The sequence below is a fragment of the Trachinotus anak genome, unplaced genomic scaffold, assembly GCF_046630095.1.
Source record: "Trachinotus anak isolate AG129_WGS33_773 ecotype Australia unplaced genomic scaffold, CSIRO_AGI_Tana_v1 ptg000019l, whole genome shotgun sequence".
NCBI lineage: Eukaryota > Metazoa > Chordata > Actinopteri > Carangiformes > Carangidae > Trachinotus > Trachinotus anak.
The window spans coordinates 20,877,373-20,897,834 of NW_027273870.1; the positions used below are offsets into that span (position 1 = coordinate 20,877,373).

Sequence of the window (20,462 nt, forward strand, 5' to 3'; positions counted from 1 at the left end):
CCCCTCTTCGCACTGTTTTCCCAGATTTATTCACGTGCAGCTCGCTCCCGCCTTACTCAGACATTCTGTCGCCAGCGCCGTGACGTCACCTGCACCAGGAGCCTCCTCCGCTCTGAACGGTTTCCCTCCGCCTGTGCTCAAGATAATCTAGTCCCCCTCACCGCGGCAACCCTGAACTTGACTGATTAACTCGCCAAATACTGAAAAAGCTGTGTGTTTTTTTTTTTTCTTTTCACATCAAAATAACAATATTTCTATAATATTCACCATAAGGAGCTCGTTTGGTCACTAACGTTGTAACTCACTTGCTACTTTGTGCAATTTTTAATACTGTATTGAGCTTGTGTGAAGAGCTTTGTCGATTAATCGACAGGAAATAAAACTACAGCTACATTGATCATTAAATATTCGTTTTCGTCATTATCTTTAAAGCAAAAATACTGTTTTCGTCTTTCTTTGTCTTACATGATAGAAAAGTAGAGTTTAGGTGTTGGACTTTTAAACAGATCAAATAACTGATAATAATCTGAACATTTCACCTTGGACTGTGGGAAATTACAACAGGAGTTTTTTCTGACTATTTTCTGACATTTTATGAACCAAACAATTGCTTCATCAAAAAAATGATCACCAGATTAAACAATAACGAAACCAATCATTAGTTGCAGTCATGCTTGTGTGGCATTTTAACTCACTTATGATTTTCTGTGGAAGTGTATTTTTATCTTTTAGTTCTTGTGCTCTGACAGTTTCCTTTTTGTGATGGGGGAATTTACACTTTTGTCTCTGTGCTGATCAGATAAAATGTAACCTATTACATCACAAAGTATTTTGAATTTTTCTTAAACGCGTCACAATATGAATGGACTGATTCAGCTGACTTGGAAATGATACCTCCTGTCCTCTGCTGCTGCTGCACTGCCTGACTGCTATTTTCATGCATTATCATGCATTATTAATTAGATGGTCTGAAGACCTGTTGGAAGTTTCACTCTTGACACTGCAAAATAATGCCTCCATATAGCCACCAGAGGAAAAACCTGCATCAGGCGTGAGCTGCTAGTGTGTATGTGCGTTGTCTTGAGGTGGGAAGTTGAAATGATGGCATGTGTGAGCATGCTCCTCTGCTTACCCTGTTCTTGGACACTTTTTTGTTCTCCTGACAACATAAATAGTGCTTATCGTATCACAATCAAAGCAAAGCTGGAACTGAGAGGCAGGTTAAATGTGATGCAGTTCAGGGGTTCACTACAAATAAACCACAAAGTTGTTTATCAGTTGAAACTACTGCAAGACCTTACTGCCCAAAGTTTGAAGAGGAAGAGCTGCCATATTTAGTAAGAACAGAGAGGAAGAATCTGAATGAATGAATCTTTCTACATGGGACATTTTTTAGTTTGAAGTTACACAGAGTATAGGATTAATGTTTTGTTCTATTGAGGATGATTTCATTGTATTTCGTTGTATTGTGAATCTATCAATTATTGCATATTTCGCATGAATGTTCTGTAAGTCTCTGCAGTTAAGAGACCCCCCCCCCTCCTTTCTCATTTCTTTCTCTCAAACAAGCAACATTTCACCCCACTTCAACGGACAAGTTTTGCAGCCACAAACTCATACATCTGAAAAGAAACTCTCCTTGTAAATTAGCGAGAGAGAGAAAAAGAAACCGCATTGTTCCACAGTTACATAATCCATTTCCACACGGTGAATGAAGATATTAGATGTGTGAAAAGTAGGTCTTGTTATTGTCGGGACTGCATCCCGCGGCGTGATACTGGCGCTCAGCGGAGGGTGAGACGGCTCCGCGACTCACTGACGCCAGACCGAGCAGACCGAAGACAGGCAGAGAGAGTACACAGGAGGAGACCGAGAGAGAGAGAGAGGGCTGCAGAGAAAGAAAAGGTACTGTAAACTTTTGTTTTCGTTTATAACATGCTAAATGAAAAGTTTCCTCAAAATTATTTTCACTTGTAATAGTGCGCATGGCCATTGTTTGTAAGGAAGTAGATCCAAACGGTTACCAACAGCTTCAAACTTTTTTTTTTTTTCTTCCTTTTACTCACAGTATTAGACTGTGGTTTCAAATTTAACCACATTTCCATGAAGGTGTAAACTAAAAATTTCAGGCTACGTGGTAAAAACAAGTGTTTTGACAAAGAACTGTCGTAAATCTTTTAGTAATGTAGGCTAACTTCATGTATATTGTATGGAAACCAAGTTCCAGTAAGAATGCTGTTGAAAGGCTGCTTTGAAACACTGAAAACACACCAGCAAATGCGCTGAAATCACTCTGAAGCATCGGTACAAGCGCTTGTAAGTGTGAACTATGCGTTGGGGTGAATACACGGGAAATATAGGTTATTCTGCTGCTGTTAAAACACATGGTGTAGGGCGTTAAGATACAGGATGTGGAATGACGGGTGATTTCTTTGTGTTAAGCACATTTTTCAAAATAATGAATGCTAATCAATTGTGAAAAATGCACATCACAGTTTCCTTAAGTCCAAGATGATGTCTTCAGCTTGCTTGAATTGTATGTCAGACTGACTAAAAAGATTGAAGTTGAAAAGAAATCATTTACAATGATGTGAAAACTGAGATAAGCAGCAAATGGAAGGAATAAATAGCAGATAATGAGCATCTTTACTGGAGAAGGGACTTCTAGTTAAAAGTTATCAAAAAAAAAATCATCAACTAAATGATAAACAAGTCCTTTCAGTTTTAAGCCATATAAGATAGTGGTAAACACTTGGTTTCGTGCTTTTTGGTTTAACTGCAGGATACGGATTAATGGATTGTCTTTTTCTAACATACATGTAAATAAACTACTTTTAATGCCTATAGTTAGTGTATAATGAATGAGGACGTATATATGAAGTACACTTGTTTTAAAATCAACGTGCTTTACTTTTAGATCTTGTTGGTTTCCTTCTCTACTGTCTTCTGGCTGCTGCAGGCATACTGAGGCTATTTGAACTGGTGTACTGGCGTGCTTCACAGGACATGTGTCCCGTGTGTGTTTTTAGTTATGTCAATGTGTTTATGAATCTGTTTGTCTGTGCAAGTGTTTATGTGAGAGAGGGAGAGAAAAAGAGAGAGTAAGAGAGAAACCTACAGCAGCTAAGGCTAGATCTCCTGACATTATTGAAGATGACATATCAGATTACCCAAAGGACAGGAATTTGTCCTTGTCTGTGATTTACTTCCAATTGTTTTATTGTCCTGCATTCTCAAGGTATGCAGTTTTAAATTCTGTTTGAAAATAAAACAAATGGTCTTTCTATAGGACTGAAATAAGGGCGAAGGCTCTTTATCAAATGCATATGCAAATCTGATTGGATTTTATGATTTTATTTTATTTTATTAGCTTAATTCCCTTTTTGTATACATACAAAACATAGCATAAACAATTTATTTGCCTCAGTACACCCAAGTGAAGCGTTAGTCTTATTAATACCTATCTATAGCTGTCTATAGACATAGAAAAGGGAAAAACCACTCACCTACAATGTGTAAATATAGGTTAGCGGCATTCCTGTATCCAGAGAGTCAGTCACAACAGTAGTGAACAACGTCAAAACTCTCCTGTGTGTCTGTATAGTCAGGACAACATAGCCTGCCATGTGTCGGGGTGAGGTGTCCACCCTAACACAACACTAACCCAACACTGAGTGCCAAGCATGGTTGACATAGCTGCTTGAAACCCCATGTGTTTGCTAGTTATGTCTACAGTCATGTGTGGACTGGTGTGTCTGGGACATAAGGAATCTGATCCCAGTACAGTCCACTTGGTCTGGATAATACTGACCAGAATTTTTCTAGTGTTTTCTATCTGGCACGTGAAGTGATGTGATAGCCGGTTTTCACTCACTTGTATTATCGTGCAATCTTTACTAGGCCAGAGCTGTGAATGTGTTGGTGTTTGTGAAGAAAAGTGACCCCGGTGAGTTTAAGGACTCTGTCAGGTCAATGCCACGTCTCGTCACTAAGGGCAACACCTCATGTCTGACTGTGGTTATTTCAAGCTTTGCTCTCAGTTGTATATGACTGGAGTGTCTGTGGCAAAAATCTGCATTTTCTGGCTGCTAGGGCTGGCAGATGAACCTCAGCGCTTTACTCAAACAGGACGAGCTGACTAATCAGCTGGTGTTAGGTTTCTGCTGTACATGTTTGCCAATAATTAGAAAGAAATTGCATTTAAGAAATTCTAAACATATGTTGCCACTGCACATATGTCCATCAAGGAGCATTGACAGGATTATATGTCAACTGTTTAATATTATGGTCATTAAATATTTTACTCACAATTCTTTAATAACAACATTTAAGGAATCCTATGCAAAAATGGGCTATAGTTGTAGCACTGAGTATCAAAATTGTCAAGTGCTAAAATTGGCATCAAACTTGTGTGAATATTCTTTGGTCAGTTCCTGGTTTAGTTTAGGAAATTTTATTCAAGTATATAAGGTATGTTTATTCTTGTACAGCTGCATTTGTTTATACACCAATATAACAATTAAGGACAGTTGGATTTTTTTGGTAAATGAATAAAAAGTTTCGTAGAAAAATATGGTCACTGGGGCTGCGACTAACAACTATGTCATTTGTTCTGTCGATAAATTGTCTGATTAGTCATTTAATCCATAAAATGTCAGAATATAGAGAAACATGTTCATCACAGTTTTCCAGTGTTAAAAAAACAGAACATATTTGGATTTCAGAAGCAGGAACCAGAGACTTTTGGTAGTTTTTACTTGTTAAATGTGTAAATATAAATAATCTAGGAAAAATGTTGGCAATTTTCTGTCAATAGACTAACAAACTAACTAATCAACTAATTGTTTAGATTTATCAAAGTAAGGAAAAAAATATTATTTTATCTGCACCAGTATTCACTCTCATAATGGTACAAGAATCAAAATTTCAGATCAACCCTTATTAAAATTTTATAAGCTGGTAATCTTTTTTTTTTTTATCACAGATACCTTCATACCGCATGCTGCATTGCCATGATTTGTATTTGTGAAAAAGCATATATTGCATCCTTGTAGTGTCACTATTTACTCAGTAATGACTCTTGAAGGCACTTAATTCAGAAGTGCTCAGTGAAGAGACAAGATAGATGAGTGTTCTCAATCTCTCTCCAAAACACTCACTCTGTCTCAGATCTCTGGCTTTGCAGTCACTCTCTTCCTCTCTTTCCCTCTCTCTGCATCACCCCCCCCCCTTTCTCTCTCTCTCTCCCTCTCTCTCTCTCTTCCTGCACTCCTCTGTTTATAGCCAGTGACTCCATTGAGCGGGGGGCTAATGGAGGCCCCATCCAGGACCCTGCTGATAAATAATGTAGCTTCTTTATAATGCTCCGTCCCTAGGGAGGGTCCAGAGAGCATCATTACTGCCTCCTCATCCTACACAGCCCAGGCCTAAATTGATTAACAGACACTGGAGCGGTGCAAAATGATCCATGGGGCTAGTGTAGTGGCTAACAGCTCGCACCAGGTGGGTCAAAGCCTCCGCCTGTCAGTGTCGCATGATCCCACTCTGTGCTCCCATTAGCCTTAGATGGGCTAACTGATGGCCATAACAAGCCACTGCTAACACAACAGTGAGAGAGCGTTGCTTGTACTCAGCTGTAGGGAATGTCGAGGGTTTGTCAGCTGGCAAAATTGCCAAAAATTTATCAGTTCCAGCTCCTCGCTTGTGAGGATTTTGTGGTTGTCTTTGTCTAGTGTGACTATAACTGAGTATCTTTGGGTTTTGGACTTCAGGTGACACAAAATAAGACATTCAAAAATGTCACCTCGGACTTGGCATTTTTTATGCTTTTCTGACCATTTATTGACCAAACGATTAATCAATTAAATAATCAGCAGATTATTAAATAATAAAGTAAGCATTAGTTGCAGCCCAAGAGCAATTCGTCATTTTGTTAATCAGCCAAATCAGAGGTTTCTGTGTCTCACATGTGATGAAGATTTGCTGCGTTTTCTAGTTTATAAATGAAATTAAATACATTTGTCTGGGCAAAATAAGCAATTTGAAGATGTCACCTTTGGTTCTGGGAAGTTGTAAGGGGATCTTTCACAGATTTTTGACAGTTGTTTTTCCAGTTGGAAAACAATGGGGCTAATTAGAGCTTTGTAGGTGGAATTAAGAATGAGGACATCATCTTCTTGGGCCAGAATCAGAAAAATAGCTTTGTCCAGAAAAAAATAGCGCCACAAAAAATGGAAACTAGAATTGATGAGATCAGTGCAGCTGTACACCGTTTATTCATTTAACAGAAATAACTTTTAAATGTGCATTTTTCTTCAATCTGCATGGTGCCTGCATGATTAACTTCTCTTAACTGCTAACACAAATCAGCATCAACATTTACTGAACTGAGGCTCACACTTTTGAGTGAAAAGTGGTGGATTGAGGATCTTTCAGGGTGACAAAATGTGTGCCAGAATTTTCTCTGAAGAGCTTTTGTTTTGCGTTTTGATTAGATTTGAAATAAACTTACTCTATTCAGAATTAGTATTTACAGACAATCTTCAGAACTGTGTTCAGGGAATCATTTGGAAATCTGGTGCTAACGAATGCAAATATGCAAACATTCTAGTCTAAACATAGGTATAGGAACAGGGAGCCACAATGGCGCCTTTGTATTTTGACTGCCTTACAGACAACTGTAAACTAGCATTGTCCAAAGAAGCAGCACAAAGACATATCAGACCCTTTGAATAAGCATGTGGTCGGTCCATCAGTCAGATATTACTTACTGTCAGTGTTGGAAATATCCAAGAGATATGGTCTCCAGCTGCAGCTGAATGACAGCAGAGGATTGTGAAGCCTGCTCCAAATGTTACAGTACAGAACTTTCTGGAATCTTCCATCTGAAATGGATTAAAGCTCGTCTTTGTGCTGCTAGTCCTCAACTTGTGCTGATAGTGCTAGCTGTCACTGAGAGGCCATCAAAGCAACTCTGTGGCTGGAAGTGGATCAAAACAACTCTCTCTGTGTCTGGGTGGTGACCCTGGTACAAACGTAATGTTGCTGTTTTAGCCTTTTTGAACTATATGTTTTATTGTCATGCTCCATGAGCAGCTCTGAATTCTGTGTTTTGCTTTGCGTGAGTATGTGCTGTGTCAGTTTTGCAATAGACACTGGCAAGGCCACTGTATAGTGCTGCATCAGATTGTAGAGATTTTCCAGTAATACTCACTTTGAAATCAAATGAATTGATGAAATTATAACAGTAGCCAGCCAGTACCAATAATGGGTAGAACTGTTTGGGACCAACAGAAATGTATCATTGCTTCAAGGACCAAAGAATGTATGGTACCAAAAGTAAGCATCAAAAGCCTGGTCAGCTTTACTTTGTCTTTGGTCAGATGTTTCCTGATTTGAATTTGAAACATTTATGCTGCTTTTGGTACATGATAAAAGGTGTTGTCTAGTATGTTTTGTCTGTTCATTTTAAAAAACGAACATGTTGTAGGGAAACCCTTTTGTCCTTTGTCTATTTCTGTGTATTTTATTTTATTTATTTACATCTGTCTCTTTTCTCTATGAAATCGCCATTCAATGTAGTGTAGGTCTCCACCGTTTAGAGGCCCTGAGAAGTTGTGACGGAAATTGGTCTCTGCTTTCTGACATTTTGAAGACAAAACTGTTGTTTGTTTCATCAAGAAAATAACTAGAAGATTAATTACTGATCTAAGTCATTAACTGCAGTGCTACTTTTTGTATCAATGCCCATCCCCAATAAAGGTAATAGTTGGTATATGAAGTTTGAGGCAACGTCACAGAAATCCAGCTGCTTTAATGCCTAAACACCTATGACATTTCTGACCCATTCTCCCCCATTACTATAAACAAAAAGAGAGGTCAGAGTTGGCCAGTTAAGGAAACCATTTTCTCTCCCACCCAACATCTGTGGAAAAACCTGCTGTTCTCAGCAGGAGGAAGTGATGTCTCTGCTGTGCTGGAGATGACAGATATGAAGACATAACTACGCAGCCTGTTTCCTGTCTCTCTGATGTAGAGAATAGTACTCTTATGATGCTAGCAGGGTGTGATATCATAGTGGGGTCTTGAGACACAGTAATCTCATACACTCACTCACAAACACAGACACAGACACACCCTCGCCCACCTGTATGTCCCTCCCTCATATGTTAGTCATTCATTGTCACTTTTGTTGTTGCAACTTGCAGTTTTTCAGTCAGCGTGGTTGGCAATAGTAAGGGTCCAGAGCCTTCACGACACACACAGAGACGCGCGCGTGCACCTGTTCTCATCAAATTCCCTTTCCCGTTTGTCAGTATGATGTAGCCTACACATGCAGTAGCTGACAAAGATAGAAATCGCTATTCATCCCATAATCTGAAGGGCCAAGAATAACTACAGAGCGGTCTTAATGATGTATTTGTTCCTGCTCGTAGGAAATCCAATATACTGCTGGCTTTACTGTCAGAGAGTGATGCATCCTCACCCATGAGTCAGTATGGATAAAAGGTGGAGGATTTCTGACAAGCTGTTTATTCAATTCTGGGATTGCATCTGAACATTTATGTGCAGCCAAACCTCACCCATAACTATGTTTTATCACCCTAATTGCATTCAGAAAAACTTGAAAAGAAGGTTGAACTGGAAGAGCTCAATGCGATCTTGTTTTCCCTTTTAAAAGCTAGAATGTGTGCACCTCCTGGCTACTGAATTGCTCCTGTGGGACCCAAGTGAATGGGCACATTTATCCTGGGGTCCACATGCACTTCCTTTTTATTGTCCCACACATTTCCAGATTCCTGCCCAATACGAGTGTTTGTTGGTTGGTGGTGTTAAAGCTTTAGAGAACATTTGCCTCAGCAGGCTGCTCATTGAAAGTCTCTTTCCTCTGAAATTTGAAAAACCTTTTCATATGGCTCATATACTTTGACTTGCAGTTGGCAGTCATATCAAGTAAACCCATAAGAAAGCAATGAATTGAATTCTTTGCTCAGTCACTGTATATTGAGTTTTATATGTTACTTTATATGTCACGCATCTAATAATTAATTAGTCACAATTTTCATAATTAAGCGGAAATACTAAAAATGAACTGTGTCCAGCCTCTCAGATGTAAATATTTTCTTTGTCTTACATGATGGATATTTTGGTTTTTGACTGGTTGCACAAATAATCAATTTGAAAACGTCAGGTTTGGCTTTTGAAAATTGTGGCTGACTTTTGACATGAATTTGTGATATTTTGTAGACAAAATGATTAATCGACAAATAATCAGCAGACTGACTGATAATGAAAATAATCATTAGTTGAACATTTTGATTGAACAAATAAGTGAAAGGTGTGATTTTGTAGTTTTTGTATTCGATTGTTCATGTTATTGTGGTAATCCTCTGTATATTTTGAGGTGTTGACCAAATTGAACAGCATCAAAAAACAAGAAGAAAAAAGTTGCTCATTCATAACTCCTGAACTAAATCAGGTGTTTGCACCAGTGTTAAAACAATTACTTGATTGACTGATGTATCTTTTGACATGAGATTGGTTGATTGATTGATTGATTGATTGATTGATTGATTGATTGTTATTTTGATATCAGATCACTTGTAAATGGAATGGTATTGTTTTACAAATTTCTTAAATGGTCTTAAACAAATTATTTGAATTGATTATTTGATTATCTGAAACAATTGAACGAGTAAGAGATTAGATTAGTTGATTGACAGAAATTTGAATTACATTAATGGGCCAAACAATTAATTGAGAAAATAAACAGCATATTAACTTTGTAATGGAAATAGAAATGTTGAAGTTTTGAGCTGCTGATAGATTTTAACTGCCAGATGATAAAGAAATAGACAGGGCGACAGATTTAACCCTCAGAAGAGTGAATCGAGTATTAAACCTCCAGGCCAAACTTGTATAGGTTGTGTAGGCTGCATACAGTAAGTGAAGTCATTTGCTGAAAATGATTTAAGTGAGTGGTGGTAATGTGACAAGCCATACGGACAGGAAGCTATCTGCAGAATGTCTGGTTGGTACTGATGTTCACAGGAGGGTGTCTGTTGTGACTCTTCTGCCAGTTTCCCAGAAGCCATGACTGACATGGCTGTAACAGCTATAGCTGACATCATCACCTCATCAAAGGTTTTTCTGGTGAGACATCAGCACTAGTGAAGTATAAGGAGAAGAGGTCAATGTTCACCTTAGTTGCAAGAACTTTGTGAGAGAGAGGATACAGCCAGCTGAGCTTATTTGCAGAATCGTGTTTGTTTACTCATATATACTAAGCTACCTCTCCTTTTCTTCTAGTAAGTGGCTGTCAAGAGGACCTGATCTGACATCCAGGAATCTGAGGATTATCTTACAAAAAAAACAAAAAACTGAAATAATACATAACCTTTTGTCTTCTGAGACTGGACTGTCCCCATCACTACTTACACTTCCTTTTGGACTGAAGGGAGAGGGGAGGAGGGCGGCTTGTCCATCATGAATGTCACCTCACTCTTCTCCTTCACCAGCCCGGCAGTCAAACGGCTGCTGGGTTGGAAGCAGGGAGACGAGGAAGAGAAATGGGCTGAAAAGGCTGTGGATGCATTGGTTAAGAAACTGAAAAAGAAGAAGGGTGCCATGGAGGAGCTGGAGAGGGCTCTCAGCTGCCCAGGTCAGCCCAGTAACTGTGTGACAATCCCCCGTTCCCTGGACGGACGGCTGCAGGTGTCCCACAGGAAAGGTCTGCCACATGTCATTTATTGTCGGGTGTGGCGCTGGCCCGACCTGCAGTCCCACCATGAGCTGAAGGCCCTGGAGTGCTGCGAGTACCCCTTTGGCTCCAAACAGAAGGATGTGTGTATCAACCCCTACCACTACAAACGAGTGGACAGTCCAGGTGAGTTTAACAATTTTGAAATAACTAGATATCTACGTATAGTGACCATGACGTGACTGATCCACATTAAGTACAGATTATTTGGTAATGTTAGTATTATAATAATTAATATGTGGCATCATGTTACCCTGCATTAAAAATCACTCCAATTAGTTTTGCACTTTGGGTTATCGGATTTTAAATGAGGGGAAGCAGCAGATGCCTTGAATTGAGGTATCAGATTCAGTTTTGGTGGAGACGCAGAGAGTTGCAGGAGTGAAAGGATGCATAAAAGGTGGAAAAATAAACTCTGTAGAAATAAATTTAGAAAATTCTGTCAAAATTGAATTTTAGAGACACAGTGACCTGATGGTTAAGTGGCATACCAAATACTGTGATCGCAGTGTCCCTGGTCTGATGCCAGCCAGTATGTTTTTCCTTTTAGTAACTTACTTTTAGTAATATACTTAATTTCAGGAACTTTTTGATTAGCTTTTTGAGTATGTAGAAATCTTTTTCTTTACTGTAATGACTTCTGCAGACATTCAATTATTTTATTTTTCTCCTGCATCTCGTTTCAAATGACAAGCAAAACCACTGAACCGCTTTTATTAACAAGATTGAAATAAGAAATTTCAATACATTAGGAGAGGATATTAAATCCATTGTGAATAAATTTTGCTTTACTGTGTATAGTAATAATCTTTATTTTGCATAGAACCTTCCAAAACCCAAGTTACAAAGTGCCCTACAGAAGGCAGCAAATAAAGGATAACAAATTAGAATCCAATATATATCCAATATTCTAATGAAAAGGTAAAACAAATATTATTGTATGATAAAAGAAATAGAGACAATTTAAGTTGGAAAAAAAGCCCTCAAGAATAGATTTAGAAAATGGTACTAACAAAGGTAGCGTAATTTCCTCGGGCAGGTCACTGAGCCTTGGGCCTTGACTGCAAAGGTAGTGGAGAAACAAGACAAATCAAACACTATTTGGCCTCTTACAGAACAGAAACTGAGGGTCAGCTGACAAGATAGAAACAGCTGTGTGCATGGTGCTTAGTGTGTAAAAGGCCAAGTGTGTGTGTGTGTGTGTGTGTGTGTGTGTGTGTGTGTGTGTGTGTGTTCGTTCATGTGTGTGAGGAGCAGGAAATTCCATCCGGGGGAGAATGAGGGCTTTGTTTTGGGCATGGTCTGTACTGCAGGCCCTTCTTTTTTTCTTTTTTCTTTTTTTTCAACATTTATGCACACATGTAGACACACACAGGCGCACACACTACTCGCACGCGTTACCAAAACGAGGATACAAACACACCCTTGACTGCACGCACAGTTTCTCTGAGGATGGCTGGAACAGGAAGTCGGTCACACAATGGGAGGAAAGAGTTGTTGCCTGCCTTGCACACTTTTTGTTTTAGCAGCGGGTGGAAGACGGGGGGCGGGGGGTGAGGGGCTAAGGTGATTCAGCCCAAGAGCACCTGTCTGTCCACACCCCCCCTTCTCTCCCCTTCTCCCCTAACACCACCCGCCTACACACACTTCCTGTCAATCTCCCCTCACTATTCTACCAAGCACCACAGCTGTCTGACTGCTCAACATATAACCTTTGAAATAAACTGCTACATTGATGGCCCAGAGATCCCACTGCAGCATACATGGTCTACCTGCAGGAACACTGACAGCAGCGTGGGCCCCGTCTAAAATTTCAGCACCAGCTTTATTTATCTGCACAAGTATTTATAGGCACAAGTGGAGCGTATCTCTATGGTTTGTATGTACTGCACCTGAATAGCCCTCACATCAGCAAGGATATTTACCCTAAGTGATGAATTCCTCAAGAATGGCTCACATCAAAATGTCTTTTCTGAGCAGAAACCTGAGAGTCTGGGCCAAATCCTGCTGGCTAAGACCAACTGGCTGAAAGCTGACATTTCAAAAAATGTGGGGACATCTGCGCTCAGTATGTTCGATCATGAAAAGTGCCAGAAAGAGATTCATTTCATATCTTGGATTCAAATAAGTCAATTCTTACTGAATTTGTATGTATAGATTTTGCATATGTGTACACAATGTCTGCAGTGCTGAAACAATTAGTTAATTAGTTATTAGATAAATATAGATAGATTAAGTTCTTCATTAAACCCAGTGGGCAAATTCAGTGTCACAGCAGCCAAGTCACATAAATCACAGAACAATGAGAGGAGGTAGGTAAGAAACAAAATACAATAAAATCCACAAGTAATAAGAAATTAAAGCAAATGAAATTACATTCATATAGAAAATGTAAAAACTAAGAAACTAAATTTAGAAACTAGGATCATATTCTGTCTTTAATATGCATTGAATGTTTGCTCATTAGTAGATACATTTTAAAATGATGAAACACTGGAAATCATACAGGATTGGCCACGATATTGCCAATGGATCAAAGTATCCTGTTTTAACCACTTTTATGTGTTTCTCCCTCAGTGCTGCCGCCTGTGTTGGTACCAAGGAACAGCGAGTTCAACGCCAAGCATACAATGCTGCCTCGCTTCCGCAATCCTCTACAACAGAACGAGCCGCACATGCCCCAAAATGCCACCTTCCCAGAGTCCTTTGCTCAGGCCAACACAATGCCTTTCCCACATTCGCCGGGAAACAGCTACCCAAACTCGCCAGGAAGTGGCAGCAGCGCCACCTTCCCTCATTCACCATCCAGCTCCGACCCCGGCAGTCCATTCCAAATGCCAGGTGAGACCCAACAGTAAATTATCTTCCACTTGTCGACCTTTTCCTCTGTACTGAACATTAACAATCACAATCATGATCACTTCTCTTTGTTCTGCCCCCTAATTGATGCAGAGACTCCCCCTCCTGCCTACATGCCCCCAGAGGAGCAAATGACTCAGGATTGCCCCCAGCCAATGGACACCAACCTCATGGCTCCACCTTTGCCTCTAGAGAGTAACAATCGGGCAGGTAACCATGGCAGTTACTATCTCTCTCTTGCATACATGCACACACAGACACACACACATGCGTCCTTGTGTTCAGTGATATCATCCACATAAAACTGTCTGCACCTGCTCTCCTTGATCTGCAGGTGCAAAGATTTCTGGGAAGCCTGGTTATTTTTAAAGATATTTTTTTTCTTGTGGTCAAACACCAAATACAAAAAAAGAGAAAGACCTCAGTGGGATTGTTATGCCATATCCTGTCATATAAAACCTGAACAGTGTGTGGAAAAGGATCTGCTAGTTTACAGTGAGGCTTCGTCTGTGGGTGCGAACCCAGGGGAAGCTCAAAGCAAATTAAGACAGCCCTCTGAGCACTTTTATGAGCCCTATAAAAGCCGGGGCTTACGTCATCTCTGCTGGTGGTAATGACTTGAAACTCGTTAATAATAAGATTCACTAATTACCTCCAACTTTCAGATCCTCAATGCAGTGCAATAATTGCTGCTATCGCAACTTTGTGGTTTTACCTTTATCGTGTTGGACAGACACATCTGAACACTGCATTCATGAATTCGTAATACACCATACAATGGACATGGTCTACAGAGTCATTTGATATAAAGGAAAATTCCATCGTTTTTGTAGTGTTGCTGATAATTTCTATCGATAATCATTAGAATGTACTTAGTTAATTGCTGAAATCTGGGAACATCGTGCCATTTCTAAAAAGAAATCTGGTGGATGAAGACACATGAGGAGTCAGGTGATCAGACAGGTTTCAAACAAACGTTAGCCAAGCCCTAAGACAAATGTTAAGATGTTACTCAAACTGTCTAATGTAAACATCCGTCACAGTTTACAGACCTACCATACTTGCCATACTTTGTACACACAATTTTTCTATGCAATGAGGAGTTATTGGCAATATGTCAAATGCCCTCACTTTTGGTTTTACTTTTTTTAATCATCTTGCAACCTCAACCTCGACCTTAATTGTTGGCCTGTTTACAAACTGTCTGATTTTCCCACTGGCTCATGTCTCTTGCCTCATTGGTCCTTGGGGTGCATTGTCACCCTGTTACCAGATCTCTGCAATTTCTCCGGTCAGCATGATGTTATAAGAACAGATTGAAAAAAAACAATGGACGCAAAGGAAATAATACCCAAATTATAGTAAACCTTAAAATGTTTAATTTTGTATGCAAATTACTAACTAATTACTAAGTGTTTTCAGTTAAATTATTTTCATGTCACTTCAGAAATAGCAAAACAGCTGGACTTCTGTCTGAACTTTTGTTTTCCACACCTGACCCGTAAAATATTTGTACATTTTTATCTTAATGCACTCAAGGCCCAGAGTTTCTGCCCACACACATGGTGACAGCAGTAGCGGGAAGAGCTGTTGAAATGTTTGCTGGAAGTGGGAGTATGGGGAGTTTTTAAGTTCTTTTCCACAAGCTGCATCCTGTACAGGGGAGCAAGTCTCTATTGTGGGCCAGCTCTGGGAAGAAGACAGACAAAACACACCTGCTAGCCAGTACCACGCTGCAGAGGAAGTTTAGGAGAAGTATGTGCTTAGATAAACACGATTTATTCCTCTCTCTCAGAGAGAGTGAGGCCAGCTGGCACTGGCTCACCCTGAGATAGCAGGCACAGAGAGCATGGCCAGACCCGTTCTATTGACTGTTAGCCTGCTCAATAAAGGCTGGCACACAGTCCACAGACAGTCTGCATGCTTTAGGATGCATCTTCATTGATTTTGGTCAGCGTAAATGTACACAAATGTAGCCAGTGGGTCCTATATGTTCATTCAAGTTATTGTTATGGGCTGCAAGGGACAATTTGGAAAAAATAATTGCACCAGTGAGTAGGATTTACAACTGAGCCTCCGTTGGCATCAGTGGATTTTGGCAGATTGTCTGCACAGGAGTCTGCACAAATGAGACTTAAATGTACATTAAATGTGTCTGCTTCTGTCTCTGCATCAATGTTGTACTCAGCTCACTCTTGTGACCTGCTAATGTGTTTCCTGCGCAGATGTGCAGCCTGTGGCCTATGAGGAACCCAAGCACTGGTGCTCTATTGTTTACTACGAGCTCAACAATCGTGTCGGAGAGGCGTTCCAGGCTTCCTCTACCAGTGTGCTTGTCGATGGCTTCACAGATCCCTCCAACAACCGCAACAGATTCTGCCTCGGCTTGCTCTCCAACGTCAACCGCAACTCCACCATTGAAAACACCCGGCGGCACATTGGCAAAGGTACAGTATGCAAAACTCATCAATGACTACGATGCACTGTCTGTTAGCAGATGAGACTAAATCAATTCATTTTGTCAATAGAGATTGGGATCAAGAGAAGAACTGAGCAATAACAACAAATTGAGTGAACATTGTAGTGTATTGATTTTAAATCGACCACAATGATGTTTTGCAGTCTTTTTTTTTTTTTTTTTTGTTTTTGTTTTGCAAATGACCCAACAGCTCTGCTTCTTTGGGTGACCAACACTCCATCCTCTCTTGCTTCCTCACAGGTGTCCATCTGTATTACGTTGGTGGGGAGGTGTACGCAGAATGTCTGAGTGACAGCAGTATCTTCGTCCAGAGTCGTAACTGTAACTACCACCATGGCTTCCATCCCACAACGGTGTGTAAGATTCCCAGCGGCTGCAGCCTCAAGATTTTCAATAACCAGGAGTTTGCTGAGCTGCTGGCGCAGTCCGTCAACCATGGCTTTGAGGCTGTTTATGAGCTCACCAAGATGTGTACCATTCGCATGAGCTTCGTTAAGGTAAGGTGGTCAGACTGAGACGAAAAAAACAAGAATAGCATATATTTTTCTTAGGCTAATACTGAACATAGAATACAATACTGTGTTTCAGCTGACTATCAGTTGATTTTTGCAAATAAGTTCATATTAATAGATAAATCAAAGCAATAACTTGTCTGTTGTTAAATGTCATTCATTTAAGTTTGGTGCATGATGCAGTCAGCAGCTCATTTGTTTTCTCCACATTTTTCTCTTAACTTTCTATTATTGGTTGCATTTTGTCAACTTTACTAATCAAAAAATATCAGGATATACTGTTCACTCCAGTGTACTATAGTATATTCTGAAAGCAAAGCATTCTATGACTTTTGGATGTTTGGAGACATTAAACTCTCAGAGCTGGACCAAGTCAAAACTTGTTAGTGTTTATTTAAACATTTTTGTTTTCAAGTGGAAGAATAGAAGGGCGAGCAATGTGTTTCACCTTAGCTTCATTAGACTCAATTTTTTTTGTTTGTGCAGCTTGACTTGATCAAATGATCTTTTTTTCTTATTCTTTGTGAGTAACCAGCCCCCAACTTAATTATACTGCTGTGCAGGAGTCTGGTTTATTTATTATCTTATTGACCAGGGGAAAATCAATTTAAAACAATCTGGTCCTCTTTGTGTTTTCCATTCATGCTAGACAGTCCAAATAATGTGAAGTAAATAAATTTTAAAAAATGAGGAGAAAGTAGAACAGCTGTGTCCCCATCCACATCCTAAAGCATTTGTTTCTTCATATGTTCCAGGGATGGGGAGCAGAGTATCACCGCCAGGATGTGACCAGCACACCCTGCTGGATTGAGATTCATCTGCATGGTCCCCTGCAGTGGTTGGATAAGGTGCTAACCCAGATGGGCTCCCCCCACAACCCTATATCCTCCGTCTCCTAGGCTTCAATGTCCTCAGCCCTGTGGCTGTCCATACCCCAGCATTTTGGTCTACGTAGCAAGAATAGGGGCTAACTGGTCCCAGACTGGTTTGTGGTTCAGTCAATAACTGATAGAAGTTTAGACTAAAACACACACTAATCTGGGATCTCTAGGGTTGGTTGGGTTGTTAAATAGGTTGGTTTGTTCTCTACTTGAAGGACGTCTGAATTGGGCACATTTACAGACTGGGAGAGGAGTAAGTAAAGTGAGCATGATGCAACTGGAAGATACTTGATCTTTGTGACCAACTGTAATAATTAGACCATCACACTCATCATGATGCAAGTATCCTCCCTGATCTTGCTCCCACAACGTCTCTTTTTCATTGTTCTATTATTCTGACTCATAACTAGTTTGCGTCTAAATATTCCCTCAAAAATCAAGATATACGTGTGTAGTTAAAAGAACTATGGGACATTCCAGGTCACCGAAATTGCAGTTGGCAGCTGTTTTCTGTCTGAGTGCAATGAGGTTGGCATGAAATGTACTTACGACATGTACAAAGTTAGCAAGGACTTGGAGGATGACCAGTACGACTGAAAATTTTAATTATCTCCAGACACTTAAACTAGTATGCTGTTTCCTCTAAGTGTTCTTTTTTAGGTTAATAAATTAAGGCGGCGCAAAGTTATTATAAAATCCCATATCACAAATCATGAAAAATAATAGGAGGGCAAATTAAGGGGAGTTTGAGAGTTTAGGGTGGGGTTTAGTGTGGGGCATGGCACTAAAAGGGCATTTCAGACATAAAAGACTAATGTTTAAATGTTGCTCATCTTGTGTTACACTCGTGTTTCAAATGAATTTTAAGAAAAAAAGAATAGTGTTTAGATATATTCACTATTAGAATATGTGCTGTGCAGTCTGGTTTTGCGAAGCATAGTTTGGTTAATGTAGTGCTACACATTTAAGACTGGTAGCTAAACACCACATGCAGCAGAGGCAAATACAAGTGCAGTTTAGTTTGTCCTTTGCTGTATACTCTGCAGCAAAATCAAATGTGTCAAATACAGAGTCACGTTGAGGACATAAATATTTCAGTGACTGTGCTTCTTTCTCTTATTACGTTGACTGAGCAAAACTTGTTAAATGACTGTTATGGGAAAATGTTGAGCATTCAAATTTTAATTGTTGACTGAGAAAAGGGTATCAGTTCCTGATGTCCCAAGATGATTTTTTTTTTAATAAAATGCAGATTATGTCATTCAATTCTTTTATGCTTTGAGCAGTTCTTTGCTATTAAACTGTTATACTCTTTACATTCTTTTTGTATTTTTGAACATGTTTCCTGTTTTTTTTTTTGGTTTTTTTTTTTTTTTTTTTTGGTTTTTTTGTCTGCACTTTTGTTTTTGTTTTTTCTCTCCTGCTCAGTAAAGCTCCCAGAAAAGCAGTTTTATTCCATGAATATCAAGTCTCTACTGGAAGATTCAATAAATTTGTTTCATTACTTGCAGCATGTCTGTCTCTTTTATGAACACTGTGTCAGGGCATGTGTTTGTGTGTGTGTGTGTGTGTGTGTGTGCGTTTGTGCTTGTGTGTCTTTGTCTCCCTGTTTAATTAAAGGCCACCCATGCTAAGAAAATATGTATCATGGTATTGTCAGGGAGTTTCAAAAACATCAACCACTCTGTGTGTGTGTGTGTGTGTGTGTGTGTGTGTGTGGTGTGCATGTGGGTAGACCTTCAATTAGGGAGACACAACAATTACAAGTGCATCTGAAAACCAACTGCACCAATGTTAAGCATAATTGCATTTTCCAGTAAGTTGCATGAAAAGGCATAAAATTGTGTGTTTTCCTTTGTTTTATGGGACACACTGTGACAGTACTGGAACAGTTAGAGCAATCTTCCAGGAAGCTCCCCTGGAAATCACTGACTGAAATGTGTTTGTGTGTGTGTGTGTTTTTCTGCGTGCAGGACTTTTATTTGACTGTACATGACGTGGGTGGTATGGTTGCGCAGTGGTTAGTACTGCTGCCTCCCAAGAGTTTGCATGTTTGTCCCAGATTCCTCAGACAAGCACATCAGGTGGAGCAGACACTCTGAATCTCAGTGACTAAAAGTATCAGTGTTCATCTAACCATCATGTGATGTGTGATGTATTAAAAAGCCCATATAAGGTGTTGCCTTTTATCCGCTGTATAGTGGGTAGGCTTAACCACTTCTAAAATAAATGTGTAAATAATTAGCAGATTGAGAAAGTAAGTGAATATACTTTCCCACTGCATGCAGTATAAAATTAAAATATTCCAAACTATAGGTCAAATCCCTAATGTTTTGAGCAGTGTCTAGGCTTTGAAGTACACATACAGAGGTGAGTGAAGTGGGCAAATACACAGATTTGTTTTATAGTATAGCCCAAACAGATACAAAGTGAAGAGATCAAGGATTTTTACAGAAGTTGTAGATTTTATTTATTTTCTGTCATTCCTGTTGTATTTTCTTGTTTTATTTATTTTTTAGTAGTAAAACCTCATATATACACTTACATATACCCACTATTTTATTACCTGTACTTTATTTGTCCAAAGTGTCGACTAAGTGCAAAATAACAAATAATTCATTGTCTGTCAAAACTGCAAACATGCTACAATTTTATGAGTATCATAACTTGTGGCCAGTTGTGGAAAGTAACTAAGTATATTTACTCAAGTAATGTACTTAAGTACAATTTTGAGGTACTTTCCTGAATGTTTTCATTTTATGTTACTTTATACTTCTACTTCACTACATTTCAGAATTTTTAAAAAAATTTTTACTCCACTACATTTATCTTACAGATTTAGATTTTACAAAAATAGTAGAATCATCTTAGTAAATACATTGTTGAAAATGACCCAGTGATATCCAACCTTTCTGGCTTGTTACACAAAAAGTAGTAGTTGTAGTTGGGCTCCCATGTCACATTTCAGACTA

The 20,462-nt window shown here is 39.4% G+C and overlaps 1 protein-coding gene across 6 annotated transcripts in view; it reads left to right on the forward strand.

Annotated features, from left to right (window-relative positions):
- Window positions 1-19,000, forward strand: part of smad1 (SMAD family member 1) — a 30,034-nt gene extending 11,034 nt beyond the window's left edge. For 5 of the 6 annotated variants that reach the window (XM_071504449.1, XM_071504448.1, XM_071504446.1 and 2 more), the window contains 6 exons: window positions 10,309-10,885; window positions 13,337-13,600; window positions 13,712-13,828; window positions 15,844-16,065; window positions 16,338-16,594; window positions 17,365-19,000. In XM_071504449.1, the coding sequence (XP_071360550.1) occupies window positions 10,486-10,885; window positions 13,337-13,600; window positions 13,712-13,828; window positions 15,844-16,065; window positions 16,338-16,594; window positions 17,365-17,508 (1,404 nt within the window). In that variant the 5' untranslated portion in view covers window positions 10,309-10,485 and the 3' untranslated portion in view covers window positions 17,509-19,000. Of the gene's footprint in view, window positions 1-1,761; window positions 1,906-10,308; window positions 10,886-13,336; window positions 13,601-13,711; window positions 13,829-15,843; window positions 16,066-16,337; window positions 16,595-17,364 lie in introns of those variants that run through there. The other variant, XM_071504447.1, reaches the window with a different exon arrangement.
- Window positions 19,001-20,462: the final 1,462 nt, after the last annotated feature.